The following is an 18,701-nucleotide window of genomic DNA, read 5'->3' as shown; positions in this document are numbered from 1 at the left end:
CATCCATCACAGTGCAGCACTCCGTAGAGCATGACGTGTTGGGAGGACAGCAGACGAGAACAGAGGGCATCGGAACTCGTTATAGAAGAGAAAAAGGATGGCGAAAGTGAAGCATCGGACAAAGCCGTGCAGGCCTCTCTCATCGATCTTGCGCTGGTTCCCCGGATAAAATCCAGAGTGACTTGTGATCTGCCATCCATGGAGACGAAAGGATGGAAGACGCCAGGTTCTGTTCTGTAGCGCATCTGCCTGTGTGCAAATAAGAAGAAAGTAAAGAACATATGTTAGTATCACCAGACGCCGGTGTATTTTTATCCTCCATCAGTAGTATATCATACATATATATAGCCTCCAAATACCGTATCATACAAGGGAAATTAAAATCTGTCATAGCGGAGATACAAACCAAGTGCAAAAAGGATGGCTTCATGCCGCAGCGGAGGGCTCTCCGGGGCTCATAGATATCTTCTTCACTTCCCAACCTTCAAGCTCAGGCCAGTCTCCCTTCTTCTGGCCCAGCAGACAGAAAGACCGCTGAGATGCTTCGACAAGATACCTCTGCGCTGCCTCGCTCACGTCTGCCGCAGTCACATCAAGCACCTGTTCACGCCACATCTGGTCCATCTCATGCGTGACTCCGCTCATAAAGTAGCGGTGGCCTTCCTCCTCAACGCTGACGGGGGCATCGAGCGACTGGAAGATGCTCAGCTTGGCCTCGTCCAGTTCTCGCTGCGCCCAGGCCCGGTCTCTGGCATACACGCCGCTGTTGTTGAACACTTTGAGTGTGTTCATTGGGTTCGGATCGCGGTAGCTCGAGAAGGTGAATATACCTCTGACTGGACCGTTGCTGGCACCCGCACCGTACGCACCCCCCTTTTCTCGTATTTCAGGGTGAAGGTAGTTATGCGTCAGAAGCTGGGCAAGGACACTGAGCGGTGCACTCGAAGTGCTCACGTACGGGGTGGTCTCCATGGCCAAGCCTGAATATGACACCTGGAAGGGGAGGTCATAGAGCACTTTGTCCGATGATGGCTTAGGGAACGCAGCGCCCGGTGCAGGCATTGGGCTGCTGTTCGAATGGAGACCGTTCAACCATCGCTGGAGTATCGCTTCATTTTCTCCTCGCATCTCAGGCTCGCAAACAACGCGAATCCGGAGGTTCGACGATCTCCCAAGAGCAAACGACTGGATTGTCTGAAGATGACCAATCAGCTCCTGAAGCTTCTCGGGGGATTTCTGGGCGTCTTGAAGTAATTGGGCCATTTTCTGGATTTGAGAAAGGCCGGAGGTCTGTTCTTCAGCCCAGAACTTTCGAGACAGCGTGGAGGAAGCCATGTTCACCGCAAAACGGTGTCCCGTCGCCGCCACAGAGTCCAACGCACCATTGCAGCTGGACTTGAGCAGCTCCTCAATCATCTTGGGCGCGTCGGGCCCGCTAAATGCGCTCTCGTTCACGAGCGTGGTCAGGATTTCAAACATATCGGGGATGTTCTTGTCAAGAGCGAAACCAGAGAACTGGATGCCTTCTGAGAATTTGTCCAGAGCCAGAGGAGAGGCTGCAGAAAAGGTGGACGAGATTATTCCACCGGTCTTCAGCTTAATCAGGTCCTCCCATTGTTCCATGCGTCTGTTGGTGGTGCCGAGACGCATGATGCAGTCATTGAATAGAGGAATCAATAGCCTGAGATGATCAGGAAGGTCGTTGAGGGCGTTCAATACTTGAATATATGAAAGGCCATTCGTCGGGGCTTGTCGCCAGACAACGTCAACGTTGTCAATTTTCGACTCACTCAGTGGCTTCTTCTCCTTTTGTCGGGAAATATCGCTGACTGTAAGGGTGGGTAGACAGGAAAGATCAGCTTGCTGCGCTGCCTCCTGGACGTTAAGTAGCTCTAACTCTTCTTTCTTGAGCTGCTCTTTAGCAAGCTCCATTGAGCCATATTTTTGGCTGAGTTCATTCATCATTGTCTCCTTGCGAGTGGTCTCATATTCCACCAGCGAATTGTTGTACGTGGGATCTCCATTCATTGTGAACGCCATGTACTTGTCGTTCATAAAATATTTCTGCATCAGCCCTTCCAGATACCCTCCCTTTTCGTAGCGCTTCTTGAACCCATTGATCATCTCGTTCCAGGCCAGGTCCTTCATGGGGTCCGATCCATTGAACCAGGAGGCGATGACCTTTTCCATTATTCCCATTCCAAAATTAGCGGTCTTATGCCTGAGTGCAAGCTCCAACTGGTGTAGCATTCCTTGGACCTTTTCGTCGTTAAAACCTTTGGCTAACTGTTCTTCATACACTTTTTGTATGCTCTTCTGGACATCAGTGACGTTTGCTTCCGAGATTCCGTTCACTCCGACCGAAAATATTGGCACCTTGCCAGATGTGTCTAAGCCGGTATTGGGGGTAAAAGACGAGCCGATCCCACTCTCAATCAAGGCGCGGTACAGCGGAGAGCCGTAGCCATCAAGAAGCAGAGATGACAATATCCCCATCGAGAAAAGCTCGACATTATCGCTAGAATCCCCCGCAAGCCAGGAGACCGAGGTCTTTGTTTGTTTATCCTCGCTGGCAAAGGTATCAATTGGTCCTGTCACCGTTATATTAGTTGGTCCAGAACTAAGGTCGACAGGGAGCTTGACATCAAGCGGCCTTGACTTCTTCTCGAACCCGTCAAGAACTTCGCCGACCTGAGCCAAATGGCCAGCTAGAGGCATATCCCCATAGGTAAAAATCCTTGCATTGCTCGGATGGTAGTTTGATTTTGAGTAATCGACTAGCTGTTTATGCGTAAGGTCCGGGATGAACTTGGGGTCTCCACCAGAATTGTTTAGGGTTGGAATAATTTGTTCTCTAAATCTGATGTAGTAGAGATAGTTTGCATCCGACATCTGCCCTTTCATCTCGTTATAGACCACGCCTTTGAAGACAATATCATCCTTTGCTTGTTCATCCGAAGCACCTTCCGGAGTTTGTTCAGGACGAGCGTTTTCTGGGCCTAGCCGCCAGCCCTCCTGGCGAAAATCCTCTTCTTTGAGGAGCGGGTGCAATGTTGCATCTAGGTAGACAGATAGCAAATTCTGAAAGTCTTTCTTATTGGTTGTGGCGAAGGGATAGGTGGTATGGTCAGAGGAGGTGAAGGCATTCATAAAATTCGAGAGCGAACGGGGTAACATCTTGAAAAAAGGATCTCGAACAGGATATCTATATTCAGGAAGACAATTAGCTAGAGAAAGAATTCATAGCTCTATACAATGATAATATACTGACTTTTCACTGCCGCAAAGCGTGGTGTGTTCGAGGATATGTGGCACACCGGTGGCATCTGGAGGATTCGTCTTAAAGGAGATTCCAAAGACATTATTCTTATCATCTCTCGCAACATGAAGGTAGTCTGCGTCCGTCTTCTCGTGCTTTAGGTGAATAGCACTCAAATGGAGCTCCGGAATATGTTTTTTCTCCTGAACGATGAAGCCATGGAGCTTCTCGCCAGCCGACGGATAGCTCTCAAGTGCCGTGACGGTAGACGCCCATCTCTCCTTGACTCTCAGGCTGTTCCCTTGCAGCGGTGCATGTCTCGACAAGGCCAAGGGAGCTCTGAAGATTCCCAGCTTGCTCAATCTGCTTCCTGAGCGTAGCATGTTCTCGCGCTTGTCCCGTCCACCCAGGTGTCTGTTCGGTATATCTTTTCCGTTATTTCTTCTTTTCCCTTTAACGTCTAGCTAATACCATCGTCGAACCCTTTAAATCGATATCATAATCAGGTATCTTCGCTGCTTCGTGAGCTTTTTTTGCTGTCGAAATGATTGATCAATGAGCTGCAACTTCGCTGCCAACGGCCACCGATAAAACGAGGGATCCGGTCAATGAATGAATATCAGGCAAAAGACGACCTATCTCTCCATCATCCTCGATATTCCATAACGATCAAATACTTTCCAAGGCGAAAAAATGGTAGTTTTTGGCGCTAAAGACAATTGGTGGTTCATCTTTCTTGGTATTTTTTTTTTTCTGCTCTGACAAATTTTGGACCTTTTTATATAAGAAACATAACTAATTCTTTAACTTCTTCGCTCTTCGAAAAAGCAACACGATTAGACAACCAAGTCTCGCTGCCAGCCCGTCGTCGCAAGAGGCTGTACGCTCGAACAGACAGGCCAACGGAAACCCAGCTGCCTGTTCTCTCTTAGGATTTGGCCGGCTTCGACCACCAGAAACATCGTCATCTTCGCTTCTTTTGAGGCTTCCGGGCCTTGAAAAAATTACTCCTCGGGACGGTAGTTTGAAGTAACGGACGACCGACTGGGATGCAAGATAGGCTGGAGTTCCGTTATATCAGTGCATACGGTCAGATTACTGCTTGTTCTTGAGGCTAGGCGGCTGCGAGGGAGGAGGCGTCTATAGCAACTGTGGTGTATGGGAGTCAAACTGGACACATTTCAACCGCGATAACCGGCAAGACTTATAAGACGGGCGAGCGCTACCTGATATCTGGAGATCGACTGTCATGGCGCCTACGGCTATAGCAAAGAAGGCGAAGGGCAAGAAGCATGCCGACCCAAACGAAACCTCCAAGCTTCTGGCTGCAAAGATATCCCAGCTAGAACAGGATGCGGCCGGCGAAAAGGACCAAGAGGCTGAGATAGGTACGTTCATTATTTGTAGAATTCTAGTGTACTGTATTGTTTTCTTTTTGTCTCTTTTGCGCCTGAGGAATCTAACCCCACGGGGCTCCTCTGCCCATACAATATACAGAGCGCGAGGTCAAGAAGGCTACTAGAGACCTAAACCAGCTGCTGAATACTATCGAGTCTCCGATGACCCGGCTTGAGACCGTGCATAAGAAATACACCGAGCTTCTGGCGGAGATGAAAAAGCTGGATCGTGACCACAACAAGAGCAAGAAGCGTGCGGACCAACTGCAGAAGGACCAGGACAAAGGGAAATCCGAGCTGAATAAGACGGTTACTATGAAGGATAAGCTCGAGAAGCTTTGCAGAGAGTTAACGAAAGAGAATAAGAAAGTCAAAGTGCGTTACCCTGAAAATAAAAAGTGACCGGGATAGAGACGGGTTTCTGATCGATGAGACAGGATGAGAACAAGAGGCTTGACGATACGGAAAGGCGAGCCCGTGGAATCGTGAACGAACGCCTTGACTCTTTACTTTTCGATATCCAAGATGTGATGGCAGCTAAAGGAAGTTCCCGAGTGGAGAATGTCGATATCGACCTTGACGAAGCGTGAGTTGTTCAATCTCCAACTGAATTTATAGAATCAAGCCTCTGGATGGGTGTTGACTGTCCAACAGCCTCCGAGCAAAGATAAAGACCATCGGGGAACAGTTTGAATCTCGGGAATTACATTACAAGGCTGTCCTTCGTAGCAAAGATGCCGAGATCCAGAGCCTCACCGCCAAGTATGAAGAGCAACGTCGTGGGGCGGAGAACGAAGCAGCCAGATGCCGCGCCTTAAGCACGCAGGTATCGACATTCTCGCAGACGGAAGCGGAACTACGCAGCCAGCTCAATATTTATGTCGAAAAATTCAAGCAGGTATGTCAGGATCAACTTATCAATGGGTAGCCAACGTGCTAAAAGACATTAACCTTCCATTATAGGTTGAGGATACGCTCAACAACAGCAATGAACTATTTTTAACATTTCGAAAGGAAATGGAAGATATGTCAAAAAAGACAAAGAGGCTTGAAAAGGAGAACTTAACCTTGACTCGCAAGCATGACCAGACAAATAGAAACATTCTCGAAATGGCTGAAGAACGAACCCGCAACAACGAAGAGCTCGAGAAATGGCGCAAGAAGAGTAACAGCCTTGAAGCCTTGTGTCGGCGAATGCAACAACAAGGCCGCGGCCACGCGGTAGAAGGTGAGCTAGATGTGGACGACGAAGGCACCGAGAGTGAATATGAGGACGAGTACGAAGACGAAGACGAAGAAGATATAAGTGAAGATGGTGAATATCATTCTCACGGAGAGACTGAACACCATCACCACCCACCAGCCAGCGGAACCCAGCCAGCGAAGCCTGTCTTTGGCCCGCCGCCTCCTCCCACCATGCTCGAAGCTCGATCAAATGGGAACCTCCCCGTCATGAACGGATACATGCATTAAGCGGCCCTTTAAGCGGTCGACCTCGCCGTCTCCTGTAGAGTATTATGAAAAGAAAAAAAAAACGAAAAAGATATACAAGAAAGGAAACTTGTGCAATGTACATGTGAGGCAGGTAAAAGGACAACGAACATCTCGACACAGCTCAGGAGTCGACGTTCTGCTTTGGATGCCATAACACGATAACCTATTATTTATTATCTACTACGTCTTGAACTCTTCATATTAGTTAGAAAAATTTTTTTTGTGTAACGGTTTTTTCTATTTCTGTTGATATATTACTTTGACTTGTTGTTGTATGGTAGGTCTATCTACATAGCATTGGACGATGATGCCTGCGGGTTACGATGGCTACTGGAATCACCAAGCAGTAACCTGGCGTCTCAGGCTTATATCCCACCTAGAGGTGTGCCTCTGCGTGAAAATAGGAGGTCAATTGAGACTACATCGCATGTTGCTGCCGTCGAGTGTGTATGGTGGCTTATAGAACAGCATAACCAAAAGCTGGTTAAAGCCATTATTAACTAACAGTATCAAGTATCACAGTTTACTACTGTGCTTGTCATCCATATAAGAATATCCTAGCTCCAGCATCTGCCTAGCTTCGGCAACCATGGAGTCAACAATATCTTTTGCGGGTTTGATATCATTGACAATGGCAGCAACTTGTCCCATCAGAAAAGGAAAATCAACCTCCTTGTCCTCCTCCATATCCTTCATAAGCGGTACAATACCGCTCTTGGTCAGCCGTAGGATTTCCTCAGGCTTACTCTCCCATTCTTTGATATATTCGTTTTCACGACATCGTAGTGGCCTGCCGGATATCACCAGGGTTCTAACAGTATCTCCAAACCCAGCGCTCACAACTGCCTCTTTGTGCAGCTGGCTGGCACCACTCTCCTCTGCTGCCACAAACCGAGTACCAACCCAAACACCGGCCGCACCCAGCATGAGCGAGGCTGCCAGGCTGCGTCCATCATTGACACCTCCAGCAGCAACGACGAGCGGCGGTTTACCCGTCATTGGGCTACGGTACTTGCGACACACGTCAACAACGGCCGGTATAAGGATCGAAAACGGGATATCGCCCGTGTGACCGCCTCCCTCACCACCCTGGGCACAGATAATATCCACGCCAGCCCGCAGCGCCTTCTCCGCATGCTTGGGAGCTCCCACCATGTTCATGATAAGAATTCCCGCCTCATGCAGGCGTTTAATAGTGTGGGCCGGCGGGATTCCAACGGCAGAAACAAACAGCTTTGCACCATGCTTTATCGTTACTTCGATCAGCTCGTTAAGCTGTCCGTGGGTATAGTCATGGTTGGTCGCCCGAGCACCCTCTCCGACCTTTGGAAGCGCAAGATCAACACCAAACGGTAGATCTGGGGACTTTAGGTGTGATTTCAGTTCAACTAGCATCTCGTCCAGCTGTGCTGGGCTATAGCCGAGTCCACCAATTGTGCCGAGACCGCCTGCACTGGAGACAGCGGCCGCTAGTGGTCCACCAGATGTGCGCGCCATTCCTGCGAGGAGGATGGGATGCTGGATGCCCAAGAGCTCACATAGGGGCGTTCTAATAGGGGATGAAGAAGACATTGTAAGATGCACAGCCGTATCTCTGTTGTGTCGGTATTTAGTATTTGCCGTCGTTAGGGATTCTTTGATGCTAAAAAGACGCAAGGTTGGACTGAACTAAGTGAACTAAGCTCAAGTATATATACTATAAATGCCAATGTTGGTTGGGGTTAGAGGAGATGGAGGACAGTAAGTTAATCGAAGCTGTAAAAATATAGCCCCCTTATGAGATGCCGCGGCCAAAAACCCCATGTGAGATCCAGCGATCACCAACCGAGGCTTCACCAGGTGCATAAAAGGCATAAAACAAAGAGCAGAGAAGTTCGTGTTCATCACGAAACGCTTCATCAGCTTTTGCCTTGGAAGCTTGTTGGAGTAGCTTGAGTTGCCATTTCATCAATAGAAGAGAATCATACCTAGATCAAACATCAGCTTAAGTAAACATATATGAATATCAGGCTGGCTTTTCCTTTTTCTATATAATTAAGTAACTACTTTATACCTTTGCCGCGTTCTGTCTTATGAGAGCCCTGGTTGAACCAGTATAAACGCTCTAATATTGTCACAATATTGTCTCTAGAAATAATATATATATACAAACAGCTAAATACTTATCGAGTAGCAGATAAAATAGTAAAAGTTGGAATTAGAGATGAATGTAATTGGATATAAAAAATAGCCGCGTGAGGCTAAAAAAATGCGCGTCTTCGCGTCAAGCTTCGATTATTCTAATTTAATATTCAAGCGTTCTTGATATTGCATTTCCCAATCGCACAAAGCACACGAATGCTGGACTAAACGAAACGACATACCAATCGACATATATACAATATTACTGTGGTTAACACTGCAGACAGCATTGTCTCTGTATAAACAACCATGGAGGACCCCGCGCAGTCCTTCCTATGCCCCCCTCTGTGAGTCTGCGAACTTACGTTTGATAAGATCTCTTTCTAACTGTTCTGGTGGTCAATTATAGTGAAGATGACCCTCCTAATACCATATTCCGTGAACCCTCGCTATACAATCCTATGGGCACATTCCGGCTTCCTGCTGGAGGAGCAAGGCATTACCAGCAGCAGTATTCAGATATCTACTTTCTACGGCTAACGAGACTTAAACCGGCTGTCTCCGAGGTTGCAAAGTCTGCCTGGGAAGGTTATAATGTACGTTCTTTCCAGTGAGAGTGCAGCAGAGCTCAAACCTATGCCATCTGGGTAGGTTAAGCAATTAAGCCTGAAGTACCACAAATTGGGCTATGCAATCGGCATGCCGCTGATATCTTCTTATTGACGAACAGATCGCCGGAGAGTATGCGCGAAGGGTTGACAGGGTTCTTGATGTCCGTCAGGGTGAATTGTCATGGGTGGTTGGAACTGTTTATATGGAGCTTCCATTAAAGCCCAGTATCATGGACGATATCTCCAAAGAGGTATGCATGTTAATTCCTTCGCAATGAATTAATCATGGGTTACGCTAATATTTACTGCTTCTCCTAGAACTGGACTGCCGCTCCCATACCACAAAAGACATACAATGACCCAAACAGCACAAAACCCACTCAGACAATGGTAGAAGATGAGTCGGGAAGATTAGTTCTCACCGGAAGTTTACTTCAATCAAGCTTCTTGGTCACTGGCGTTGTTGTTGCAGTTCTTGGGACAGAGAATGCAGACGGCGAGTTCGAAGTTGTCGATATCAAGGTTCCTGATATACCCCCTCAGCCTGAACGATGGGAAAGAGAGGAGCCATCAGATGGTATCCCAGCAAAACGGAAACACAGTGCCTTCGAAGGTGATGATAGTAGATCTGGCAAAGGCAAGAAGATTGCGTTCGTCAGCGGATTGGGCATTACTGGTACCTCTGGCGACACCGTATCCCTATCTCTTCTTGCAGACTACCTTCTTGGCTATACCGGGTCTAATCCAGGCGACGGGGACTCCATCTCCGCCAACCCCTCTCAGATATCACGCCTTGTAATTGCAGGGAACTCCCTTGGAGCCAAAACCGCCTCTACAGGTGACGATGCTGCAGGGTCCGAAAACCGCCAACCAAAAAAATACGGCTATGATGCATCAGCCTACAACGCCTCTCCAATCACCCTCTTAGACACGTTCCTCTCTGATATACTCCCAAGTATCCCCGTGACGTTAATGCCTGGAGAAACTGATCCAGCAAACTTCTCCTTGCCACAGCAGGAAATCCACACAGCTATGCTCCCTCAGTCCAAAGCATACTGCGCGCCAATAGCTCCCAGGCGCGAGGCCCTATTAGCTGAGCCTGGTTGGCTAGACAGCGTCACAAATCCTTGGGAAGGGGATATCGAGGGATGGAGGTTCTGGGGCACCAGTGGGCAGAATGTGGACGATGTCCTCCGTTACGTCGATACTGAGGAACTAGAGGGAGAAGAAGATGAAGATGTCCAAAACGGAGTACGACTTAGGATTATGGATTATATGCTTAAATGGCGCTGCGGCGTTCCAACCGCGCCTGATACCATCTGTAAGTACACACGTTATCCCCTATCTATTAATTAGTTCGTTCTCTGACATTTCATCCAGGGTGTTATCCATTCCAGGACAAGGATCCCTTCGTTATACAATCATGTCCTCACGTCTTCTTCACCGGAAACCAACCGCATTTTCAGTCTAGCATTATCGAAGGAGGTGATTGGGGATCTGGGGATGATAACATCACCAAAGTGAGGCTAATAGCCCTACCTAAGTTCCATGAAACAGGCGAAATAGTTCTGCTAGACTCGGAAACGCTTGCCGTTGAGGTGGTAAAGTTCGGTACGATAGAGAAGGCCAGTAATGCTGGAAAGGACGAAGAAATGTCTGACGCATCATGATCATCTATTTAACGAGTGTTTTCAAGAGACCCCATAATCAGATTCTGGTAGATAGAATTTAGAGCCTTCTTCGCTTTAACTGTCCAGCAACCAGTGTGGTTAAGATTGTAGTGTTAAAATCTACATTTGAACATAAAAACCACCAAGGTTTTTTAGTTACCTTAACTAATATGGCTAAACTGGGATCCAAACCATCCTCAACCCAAAAATATTTAACCAATCTTCCCTTCACGCCTTCACAAGCTCTCAACCGAACATATCCACTTTCATCGAGTACTGAGATACAAAATGCTCGTTAATGAGAATATATGCAAGTATACCCTAACATTGTTAATAACTACCCGTTTGCTTCAATTCATACGATTGAAGGAAGAGGAACAGCCAACGACTAACAAATGCCTTAGGCGTGTCTTCTTCAAGAGTTCTTCTTGTGCCATATTCTCCGCACCATGTACCAAGATACCATGAATGGATGAAAGATCCTGTATGATTCTCTTCTCAGATACCACCTTGGCATGCTGTTTCCACTCACAGGGCTGCTGAATATAGCATGGAATCCTTTGAATGTTGACGCTGATTCTATCCGTGCCAGGATAAAAGGAGATACAAGAAGCCACTGCCTCGGAACCGCTTACTCTAGACGAAGAATATCAAATGCAGCAGAGCTGGAGGCAAGATGCGGACAAATTAACCTTCATCACCTGTCAGCCTGTATCCTCATTAGCAACATGCTCTGATGACCAGGGCGCTTCAGAGCCAGTTCAAGACAACAACTCGTATCAAGTTAAACCTAAGGGTGACGACGCCCCGGAGAAAATGATAGGAGATGTTAACATGTTCTTGAAACTTGAAGAAAATGACACCGTTGACGGAGAATCAAGCGACGTGCCGAAAGAAGTGGTTGTTGGAGAAGTGGAACTAATGATTGCCGAGAAGCACCTACAACGGAAAGGCTTTGGGAGAGCGAGCTTGGTCTGTTTCTTAAAATACGTTATTGATCATATGGAGCAGATTCTTGCAGAGTTCCAGGGCCACGCTACTTCTACCCAAGTAGCGGAACTGGCAACAATTACAGCTTCTGGAAAGAAACAGCTCGAATACCTGGTAGTGAGGATTGCGGCTAAAAATGAACGAAGCATAGCTCTCTTCAAGAGTCTTGGTTTTGATACAGTATCGGACAGACCAAATGTGTTCGGAGAACTGGAGTTACGAAAATACGGGCTTGAGAGCTCTGGGGAACTACGGATGTGGATGCAACACTATGGTATAGAGTATATGGAACTACCATATCATTAACTGATCTTTTAGACTGAAAAAGAATCTATAAACTACATGCATGGCTTTCCTGGTAGGCTGGCCAACCTATCTAAGATTGCAGCATTTGGGAAGTGGTAATGAGACTGCCGGGTTCAACATGTATCCCTTTCCCCTATGTACCTTAATAGATGTAATACTGTTCCTTGAGGCTTATAGATTGTTTTTATATCATACTCCAAGATAGGTGCGGAATGAAATGTAACTGTGAAAAAGCCCTAGCCGCAAGTATTGGATAGGGGGTAGTTTATTGGGATATCATAAAAAACGAGACCATCCGGGATCGGTGATTCGGGTATGGTGTGCATCCGGTTGTAGTAAATACATCAATTGGCTTCACCAATGCACAACGAATCTCTGTTGATTATGTGCTGGACCCTAATCACTCTTCATCCATCCGGTCTTCCCGACATTAATCATGCCCTCTCGCATTGGATTGCTTTTTTTCGACAGCACCACCTCTCATTTCACCCATGCCAACTATCTAGGTGGACTTCTTCTTGGTACCCTTGGAGACATCAACGATTTTCAGGGCTATGGTGTACATCCGTCAGTAAAATCGTGACAATGCGCTTCGTCTATTCCTCCATTCCATCCTAAAGCGAAGGAAACGTACCAGGTGGTAAGCTCTGCTTAAGCTTGTCTGCCTTATCGGAGTCTCTGAGAACGAGGGTGTACAAGAATCGGTTGCATCGGACCTTGAACTTGATCTGCTGGGTGCTGCGGTTGCGCTTGATGCGAGCAGCTAAAACAATCATACCGAGTCAGCGTTCCAATCTCTGGTGGCGCAACTGTATACAGCCAGCCGGATGTTTCTGGACATTTCCATCCAACGGTATCAGGCACGAAAGAAACCACGGAACAGAACTCACAGGAAGCGTCCTTCCGTCGGCAGATCTCAATGAACTGCTTGATATCGGAAACTTCGGAAGGCATGATGGGCGGTGAGTATAGGCTTGCGGTCGAAATTTGATGGCCGGATGGTGTAGAATGAATGAACCTCGCTGTCGCTCGTCGTTCTTCAAAAATCGAAAATTGCCCGCTGTGTGAACTTCAATTAGGGTTTCGCCAGGGTGGAGCCCTGAATTGTCGCCGAATTGGGACATGGCGTCTGCATAAGCGCTTAGAGCGTTTACGAGTCCCAGATCGGGGTTAGTCTAGGCTGCTGCATAAAGCTGAGAAATAGATAAATATAGAGCAAGCCTGCAAACAAGCCTGTTATTCTTTCGTTTCCAGAAGCTGTTTACAAAAATCGACTCGACGGTCATAACAACCAAACAATGCCTACGCCGTTGGATAGAGCTTTACAGTCAAAGGTATAGTCTCTCTTTCAGAACTATTAATGCAAGGGTACTAACGGATGAAAGAACCTACTCGTTGGTAAATAGATTGGAACATATCAAATAATAATTCTATTTATGTAACCTATTTATCCAGGGTTTGTCGGACTTGTAACCGCCGCCGCAGTATGGAGCATATGGGGAAGTGAAATGTTCCCTGCCGAAGCCGACCCAACCGGAGGTAAGTTCTACCATCAAGCGCATACCGGTGTACATTAATCAAACAAAACTAACGGGGCGTCCGTTTAGATCCAGAGTATTGGACGTTTGATGAGCTCAGGAGGTGGCTTCGCGTGGTAAATATGCCCAGCCCCTGGTTAAGCTGCATCGTGGAGTAGTTGCAAAGAGGGTTATAGCTAGAGCCCAAGCTAATTTGACTGTGAACCTATAGCGTGGCCGACTCCCAAACGAGCAAGCATCTAGGGAGGAGTTATTAGAGAGAGTAAAAGCGAACATGAGGCCATAGTCGGATGGCATATTGGTCTTCCATGGGTAATCGAATCTTGCTTTATATTCAATCAAATAGCATTTTAACTGGCGGTAAATTTGTTGCTTTCGGAGCTGGTAATTGGGAGAAGTTTCTCTCTTCCATCTTATATCGTGTATAATAACTCGTGATCGTAGCCATGACCTTGAGCGCATAGCACATCCTTATAAATATCAGAAGGCGGAACGGTAAAAAGTGAATCCACCCAACTCTCCAAAATTTCGGCGCGTATCAAACGACAATCCTGAAATTTTGGCTCTGTATCAACCACTGCTTGCCCCGTGCTTTCGGTCCACTGGATGCTTGCGGGTTTGGAATGAGGACAAAAGTCTCGCTAAACCCTCTATTCGGCGAATCCCACGTTTCCTTTCCTTCTCCAAATTTTACATAGCCACTCACGAGAACCAGTATTGACATATTTTTCGCTGGATCTGGGGTATTTCGATTTGTATTGGCTCCAAATGGACTGGCTGTGTTATCAGTTGTCGCGGGTGGGATCGTAGGGTAATTTTGGTTCAAAACCTGACAATCATATGACTGGACTTCGTAATGCGTAGGTGGCAACTGGTTGACGAATATATCCTGAACGGAAGCACCATCGGCTACGATGTTGCCGTTAAATAGAATATTGGTTACTGTTGGGGCGTAGAAAGTAGACAGCGTTTGTCGGGCGTTATCAAGGGCGGAATAATAAGATTGAACGAAATTTGTGGTAGCTAGCGCAAATTAGTGTGCGATCAAACTGCAGCTCGAGGATTATAAGGACCTTACCGTCTGTCGACACCTTTGTAAGGACATCTTCTTGGATAGCAGCGGTCATGGTGTCCGAGCTGACTCAGTTTTTGTTGCAAATTTCAAAAAGTGAGCGTTTGGAGATAAATAAGACTGGCGTAGAAGGTAGCTGAGAAGTTTATTTTATTATATATTAAGAAAAACCTTTCATCCTTTCTGACTCAAAATGTTCCATGGTTGAAGGTCGCCGTCGATAATATCAAAATGATTTTAACTTCTAATTTTAAACTTGCCGGAGCTTGGACCAACAAGCGCTTTTTCTTGCAGCCGATAATAAATATTAATTCAGTTAATGCGCAAACTCGCCGGGTTTTTTCTATATCTTTTGGCGGTATGGTAGCCGGCTTTATAGGCCACAATGTTGAAAGCTGAATTTCGGATATTCTCACAGTCCTTGAAATTCCGAAACCCAAAAGCATGCCCTTGGATATGCAGCCCATGTCGACGTACTGCGGCCCTGAATCGTGGATATGCAACTGAAGCAGCTTCCGGGACGAAGTCGAAGCCATACTATGTCACAACACCTATATTCTACGTCAATGCAGGTAGGACTATATGCTGAGAAATTTTACCGAGCCTAGATAGCTAATTCCTGTGTATAGCACCACACATTGGCCACCTTTATACCATCCTCATCGCCGATATACTTAAACGATGGCAGGTCCTTCTTGGAAACGGCGACGCAAAGCTACTCACTGGGACAGATGAGCATGGGATGAAGGTGTGAGAGGATGGCATACAATATTATGGGATAAGGAGTGTGGCTAATGCGCTGGAGACAGATTCAGCAAGCTGCGCTTCAAAATGGGTTGGAACCTCAGGCGCTTTGCGACAGGAATTGCAAAACATTCAAGGTCTGTTGTGGACCCCGTCTACCTGGTATAATCCTGCGGTGTAGAGACTCACATCTCATAGACGTTGGCCAAAGAAGCAAATGTTAGCCACGACCATTTCATTAGAACAACAGATTCAGCGCACAAGTCAGCTGTGCAATTCTTTTGGGTATGAACGCCAGAGTTTATGACTTCCAGGACCTCTTGCTGAAGTCGTAGTAGGAAAATCTCAACCATCGAGGCTATATATATGAGGGCAAGCATGAAGGCTGGTACTCGGTTAGTGATGAGACGTTCTATCCGGCGTCTGCAGTGCACTCAACGCTTGATCCAGCAACTGGGCGTAAGATGATGGTAAATACCTCTTTGTTTTCTATGCCGGTCCAGATACTGACTATGTCAAGGCTTCGATTGAAACCGGAAAAGAGGTCAAATTTACCCAGGAGACCAACTACCATTTCAAGCTATCCGCCTTCCAAGACCGGTTACTAGAGCACTATCGCAAAAACCCAACTTTCATCCAGCCACAGGTATATATGGATAGTATAGTTCAGAATGTCTCGTCTGGGTTGCAAGATCTGTCTATTTCCCGCCCTGTTGACCGCCTGTCATGGGGAATTCCCGTCCCTGGAGATACGACCCAAACCATCTATGTCTGGTTGGATGCTTTGGTCAACTATATTACCTATGCAGGCTACCCCTTTACACCTGGTCGTGAGGAAGAATCAATCTGGCCTGCAGATGTCCATGTTGTGGGCAAAGATATCACAAGGTAGGCTGGTGCTCAAATTTTTTCGCTCACTGACCGTAACTAACACTCCATAGGTTCCATTGTATCTACTGGCCAGCCTTCCTGATGGCTCTTGACTTGCCTCTACCCCGTACCATCTTGACACACGCGCATTGGACCATGAATCACTCCAAGATGTCCAAATCTACGGGTAATGTGGTCAACCCGATGTTTGCGATGGCACGGTACGGCGTAGATCCGATGAGGTTCTATCTAGCTATAAACGGAGGACTCGCAAGTGATACGGACTATGACAATTCATATATCGTACGAGACTACAAGAACATCCTGCAAGGTGGACTGGGCAACCTTTGCAGCCGCATAATGCGAGGGAAAGGATGGAATGTGAGAGAAAGTGTCATTACGGCGACCAGCGGGCCGGATAGGGGGAAAGCTAAAAATAAGTCTGAATATGAGCACATGGAGTTTTTGTCGAAGGTCCCCAGTCTCGTCTCGAAGCAGATGAATGAATTGAACCCCCGCAGGGCGTTGGAGGAAATAGTGAAGATTATCGACCAGGTTAGCCCATTCCATCCGTGCTTTGCCTGGCGTTAATACTAACAAGACCGGTGTAGACAAACAGATATGTGCAAAACACTGGTCCCTGGAACCTGGCAAAGGAGGCGGCCACCAACCCGGCAGCACACGATCAGCTGGTTGGAGTAATCTACAACGCCGCCGAGTCACTCCGCATTACCGGCATCCTCCTACAGCCTTTCATGCCCGAGAAGGCTAAGAGGCTGCTCGACATGCTTGGGGTGGAGGATGATCTCAGCAAACGTTCATTTGCTGCTTCGAGTTATGGGGTTGATCCTGACTATGGGACGCCGAGCGTGCCGCTAGGAAAGGGGCAGGCAGGGACACTATTCCCACCGCTGTTGAGTGAAGAATGATCTATCCCATGGTAGAATCGTGGAGTTGCGCCGAATTATGTTCGTTGTTCGCCGTAGACTTGTATAGCTATATTGTAACTAATATGTACGATAACGATGGAGAGCCAACCAATAAATAACTTTACTCATGTGATGACCGCCCAACATCAACTTCAACCTCCAAAAGCAAGAAAAAAAAAGCCACCAGAAGAGAAATATTAGATGCACTTACTTGACGGTCAACCCGACCATTCCATATACCTCGGGCTATCTAAAGAGGCGGTCCAATAGTCTGGGCTAGATAATTGTTTAACTATGATATGAAACCTCAAGATTCTCTCGGGACTGCCCGCCGGTTTTAGGGCCCGTCGTCCCGCAACGTTCTTATTCTTCCATACGATACCAATCACCCTGTACTCTCGCTAGTTACTCGGGCAGAGAGGTTTCAGCCATGGAGAGACCGAAGTAAGTAACGATGTCCAGCAAAGTCCTGGAGTATACGAACAGCCCCAGCTAAGAATCGCCAGCAGACTACTATCCAATGCGTGTATTCTATTTATATCATGTGCAGACATGGTTTGATACTGGTTGGTCCTCCTGGAGCTGGCAGCAGTTGGCTTTGGGGTTCTTGCAAAGCCCGGTTGACACGGTTTCACTGAATACATAGTATATGTCAGTAAGTCTGATCTAGACTTCGGCTAGATCCTATCATCCGTCTGGCTACGCTACGTCAAACTAACGGTGTCTAGATCAGCTGATGGATAGAAGACAAGGACAAAGAAGAAGCAAAGCAGAAACAAAACAAATGAAGAAAGGGATGAAAAAAGGGAGGAAGAGGAGAAAACAAACGAGAGAAAGAAAAAAAAAAATTGCAAGGTCACACGTCGATTCCCAAAGGACAGCGGTAGCCGCGTCCGAGTCCAGCCGGAAAGCAGGAAGCAGAAACAAGCAAGCTGCGCGTAATCTCAATGGCATATTGTTTGCATGTTATACGACGGGTCGTGCTAAGTGCAAGGAAAGGCACTGGATTGTTTTGACCGACTCGGCGATTCGACTGTCATACTCTCATCTCATCTCCCAGGCAGAGATTGATATGGATCGACCATGAGAGGGGGGGCGTCTGGACTGAGCAAATCAGCCGCTCCCCCGCTAGCACTGCCTACAACTATGGGGTACTGGGGGAAAAGGAGTCGAGTATTCTCCGAGAAGATGATGCTCCATCCCACGGACTGTGGATGATAGCGGCGGTTCATCCAGGCTCTGGCCGTCCATCTCCCACCCGAAGCTCCCTCTATTCTCCCATCTTCGATAATCACTCTTGGTTTCCGGGTTTGGTCTTGCATCAGATGGAGATACCAGCATCCATCAGCAACATCATCTACCAAATGTATCGACATCGATCTATATATCAGGCTCTGCTCGCCTCGGCCGAAAGTGGCCAAGACGCCTTCCCGGGAAACCATCCTCGGTATCCCGCGGGAAACTTGCCTAGCCGACGGGAAACTTTAAGTGGGGCGTGCCTGGATCTGACTTGCTTATGTCATCTGATACTTCGGCACTTCCAGGGAAGAAAAAGCACAAACATGATGGAAGATGATGACGAAGGAGAAGAAAAACGAATGCTGAGGTACATCCACCTTTGTTGACATGCCGACTTCTTCCTGGCCGGCCGTGAATGGCTGGACACTTCGCCTTGTGCCTAAATCCCCGACTTCCCTGCC

At 47.3% G+C, this 18,701-nt stretch overlaps 10 protein-coding genes across 10 annotated transcripts; 6 read left to right on the top strand and 4 right to left on the bottom strand.

Annotated features, from left to right (window-relative positions):
• Positions 1 to 426: 426 nt before the first annotated feature.
• On the bottom strand, positions 427 to 3,642 carry MCYG_06156 (mitochondrial presequence protease; the record flags this gene model as incomplete). Its single annotated transcript, XM_002844146.1, has 2 exons — positions 427 to 3,205; positions 3,272 to 3,642. The coding sequence occupies 2 exons, from the start codon at positions 3,640 to 3,642 to the stop codon at positions 427 to 429; spliced, it is 3,150 nt and encodes a 1,049-aa protein (XP_002844192.1).
• A 1,109-nt stretch (positions 3,643 to 4,751) lies between these two features.
• Positions 4,752 to 6,129, top strand: MCYG_06155 (taxilin alpha; the record flags this gene model as incomplete). The annotated part of the gene is made up of 4 exons (XM_002844145.1): positions 4,752 to 5,031; positions 5,094 to 5,242; positions 5,311 to 5,554; positions 5,620 to 6,129. The coding sequence occupies 4 exons, from the start codon at positions 4,870 to 4,872 to the stop codon at positions 6,127 to 6,129; spliced, it is 1,065 nt and encodes a 354-aa protein (XP_002844191.1).
• A 537-nt stretch (positions 6,130 to 6,666) lies between these two features.
• Positions 6,667 to 7,722, bottom strand: MCYG_06154 (2-nitropropane dioxygenase; the record flags this gene model as incomplete). The annotated part of the gene is made up of 1 exon (XM_002844144.1): positions 6,667 to 7,722. One exon carries the CDS (start codon positions 7,720 to 7,722, stop codon positions 6,667 to 6,669), a length of 1,056 nt encoding a protein of 351 aa, XP_002844190.1.
• Positions 7,723 to 8,580: 858 nt separating this feature from the next.
• Positions 8,581 to 10,552, top strand: MCYG_06153 (DNA polymerase subunit delta-2; the record flags this gene model as incomplete). The annotated part of the gene is made up of 5 exons (XM_002844143.1): positions 8,581 to 8,618; positions 8,681 to 8,867; positions 9,002 to 9,133; positions 9,201 to 10,203; positions 10,263 to 10,552. The coding sequence occupies 5 exons, from the start codon at positions 8,581 to 8,583 to the stop codon at positions 10,550 to 10,552; spliced, it is 1,650 nt and encodes a 549-aa protein (XP_002844189.1).
• Positions 10,553 to 10,840: 288 nt separating this feature from the next.
• MCYG_06152 (N-acetyltransferase 9) lies at positions 10,841 to 11,848 on the top strand (the record flags this gene model as incomplete). The annotated part of the gene is made up of 3 exons (XM_002844142.1): positions 10,841 to 10,862; positions 10,957 to 11,036; positions 11,153 to 11,848. 3 exons carry the CDS (start codon positions 10,841 to 10,843, stop codon positions 11,846 to 11,848), a joined length of 798 nt encoding a protein of 265 aa, XP_002844188.1.
• Positions 11,849 to 12,306: 458 nt separating this feature from the next.
• MCYG_06151 (60S ribosomal protein L38) lies at positions 12,307 to 12,889 on the bottom strand (the record flags this gene model as incomplete). The annotated part of the gene is made up of 3 exons (XM_002844140.1): positions 12,307 to 12,400; positions 12,483 to 12,611; positions 12,739 to 12,889. The coding sequence occupies 3 exons, from the start codon at positions 12,800 to 12,802 to the stop codon at positions 12,351 to 12,353; spliced, it is 243 nt and encodes an 80-aa protein (XP_002844186.1).
• On the top strand, positions 12,861 to 13,672 carry MCYG_06150 (conserved hypothetical protein; the record flags this gene model as incomplete). Its single annotated transcript, XM_002844141.1, has 5 exons — positions 12,861 to 13,017; positions 13,053 to 13,250; positions 13,292 to 13,387; positions 13,456 to 13,502; positions 13,598 to 13,672. The coding sequence occupies 5 exons, from the start codon at positions 12,861 to 12,863 to the stop codon at positions 13,670 to 13,672; spliced, it is 573 nt and encodes a 190-aa protein (XP_002844187.1).
• A 252-nt stretch (positions 13,673 to 13,924) lies between these two features.
• MCYG_06149 (nuclear transport factor 2 domain-containing protein) lies at positions 13,925 to 14,513 on the bottom strand (the record flags this gene model as incomplete). Its single annotated transcript, XM_002844139.1, has 2 exons — positions 13,925 to 14,409; positions 14,465 to 14,513. 2 exons carry the CDS (start codon positions 14,511 to 14,513, stop codon positions 13,925 to 13,927), a joined length of 534 nt encoding a protein of 177 aa, XP_002844185.1.
• Positions 14,514 to 14,843: 330 nt separating this feature from the next.
• MCYG_06148 (methionine-tRNA synthetase) lies at positions 14,844 to 17,001 on the top strand (the record flags this gene model as incomplete). Its single annotated transcript, XM_002844138.1, has 8 exons — positions 14,844 to 15,030; positions 15,088 to 15,206; positions 15,268 to 15,339; positions 15,401 to 15,487; positions 15,541 to 15,672; positions 15,723 to 16,090; positions 16,144 to 16,627; positions 16,684 to 17,001. 8 exons carry the CDS (start codon positions 14,844 to 14,846, stop codon positions 16,999 to 17,001), a joined length of 1,767 nt encoding a protein of 588 aa, XP_002844184.1.
• A 520-nt stretch (positions 17,002 to 17,521) lies between these two features.
• On the top strand, positions 17,522 to 18,626 carry MCYG_06147 (uncharacterized protein; the record flags this gene model as incomplete). The annotated part of the gene is made up of 3 exons (XM_002844137.1): positions 17,522 to 17,620; positions 17,746 to 17,939; positions 18,062 to 18,626. The coding sequence occupies 3 exons, from the start codon at positions 17,522 to 17,524 to the stop codon at positions 18,624 to 18,626; spliced, it is 858 nt and encodes a 285-aa protein (XP_002844183.1).
• Between the last annotated feature and the right edge of the window lie 75 nt (positions 18,627 to 18,701).

The sequence above is a fragment of the Microsporum canis genome, genomic scaffold (genome assembly GCF_000151145.1).
Source record: "Microsporum canis CBS 113480 supercont1.6 genomic scaffold, whole genome shotgun sequence".
Lineage (NCBI taxonomy): Eukaryota > Fungi > Ascomycota > Eurotiomycetes > Onygenales > Arthrodermataceae > Microsporum > Microsporum canis.
This window is presented reverse-complemented; position numbering and strand designations above follow the sequence as displayed.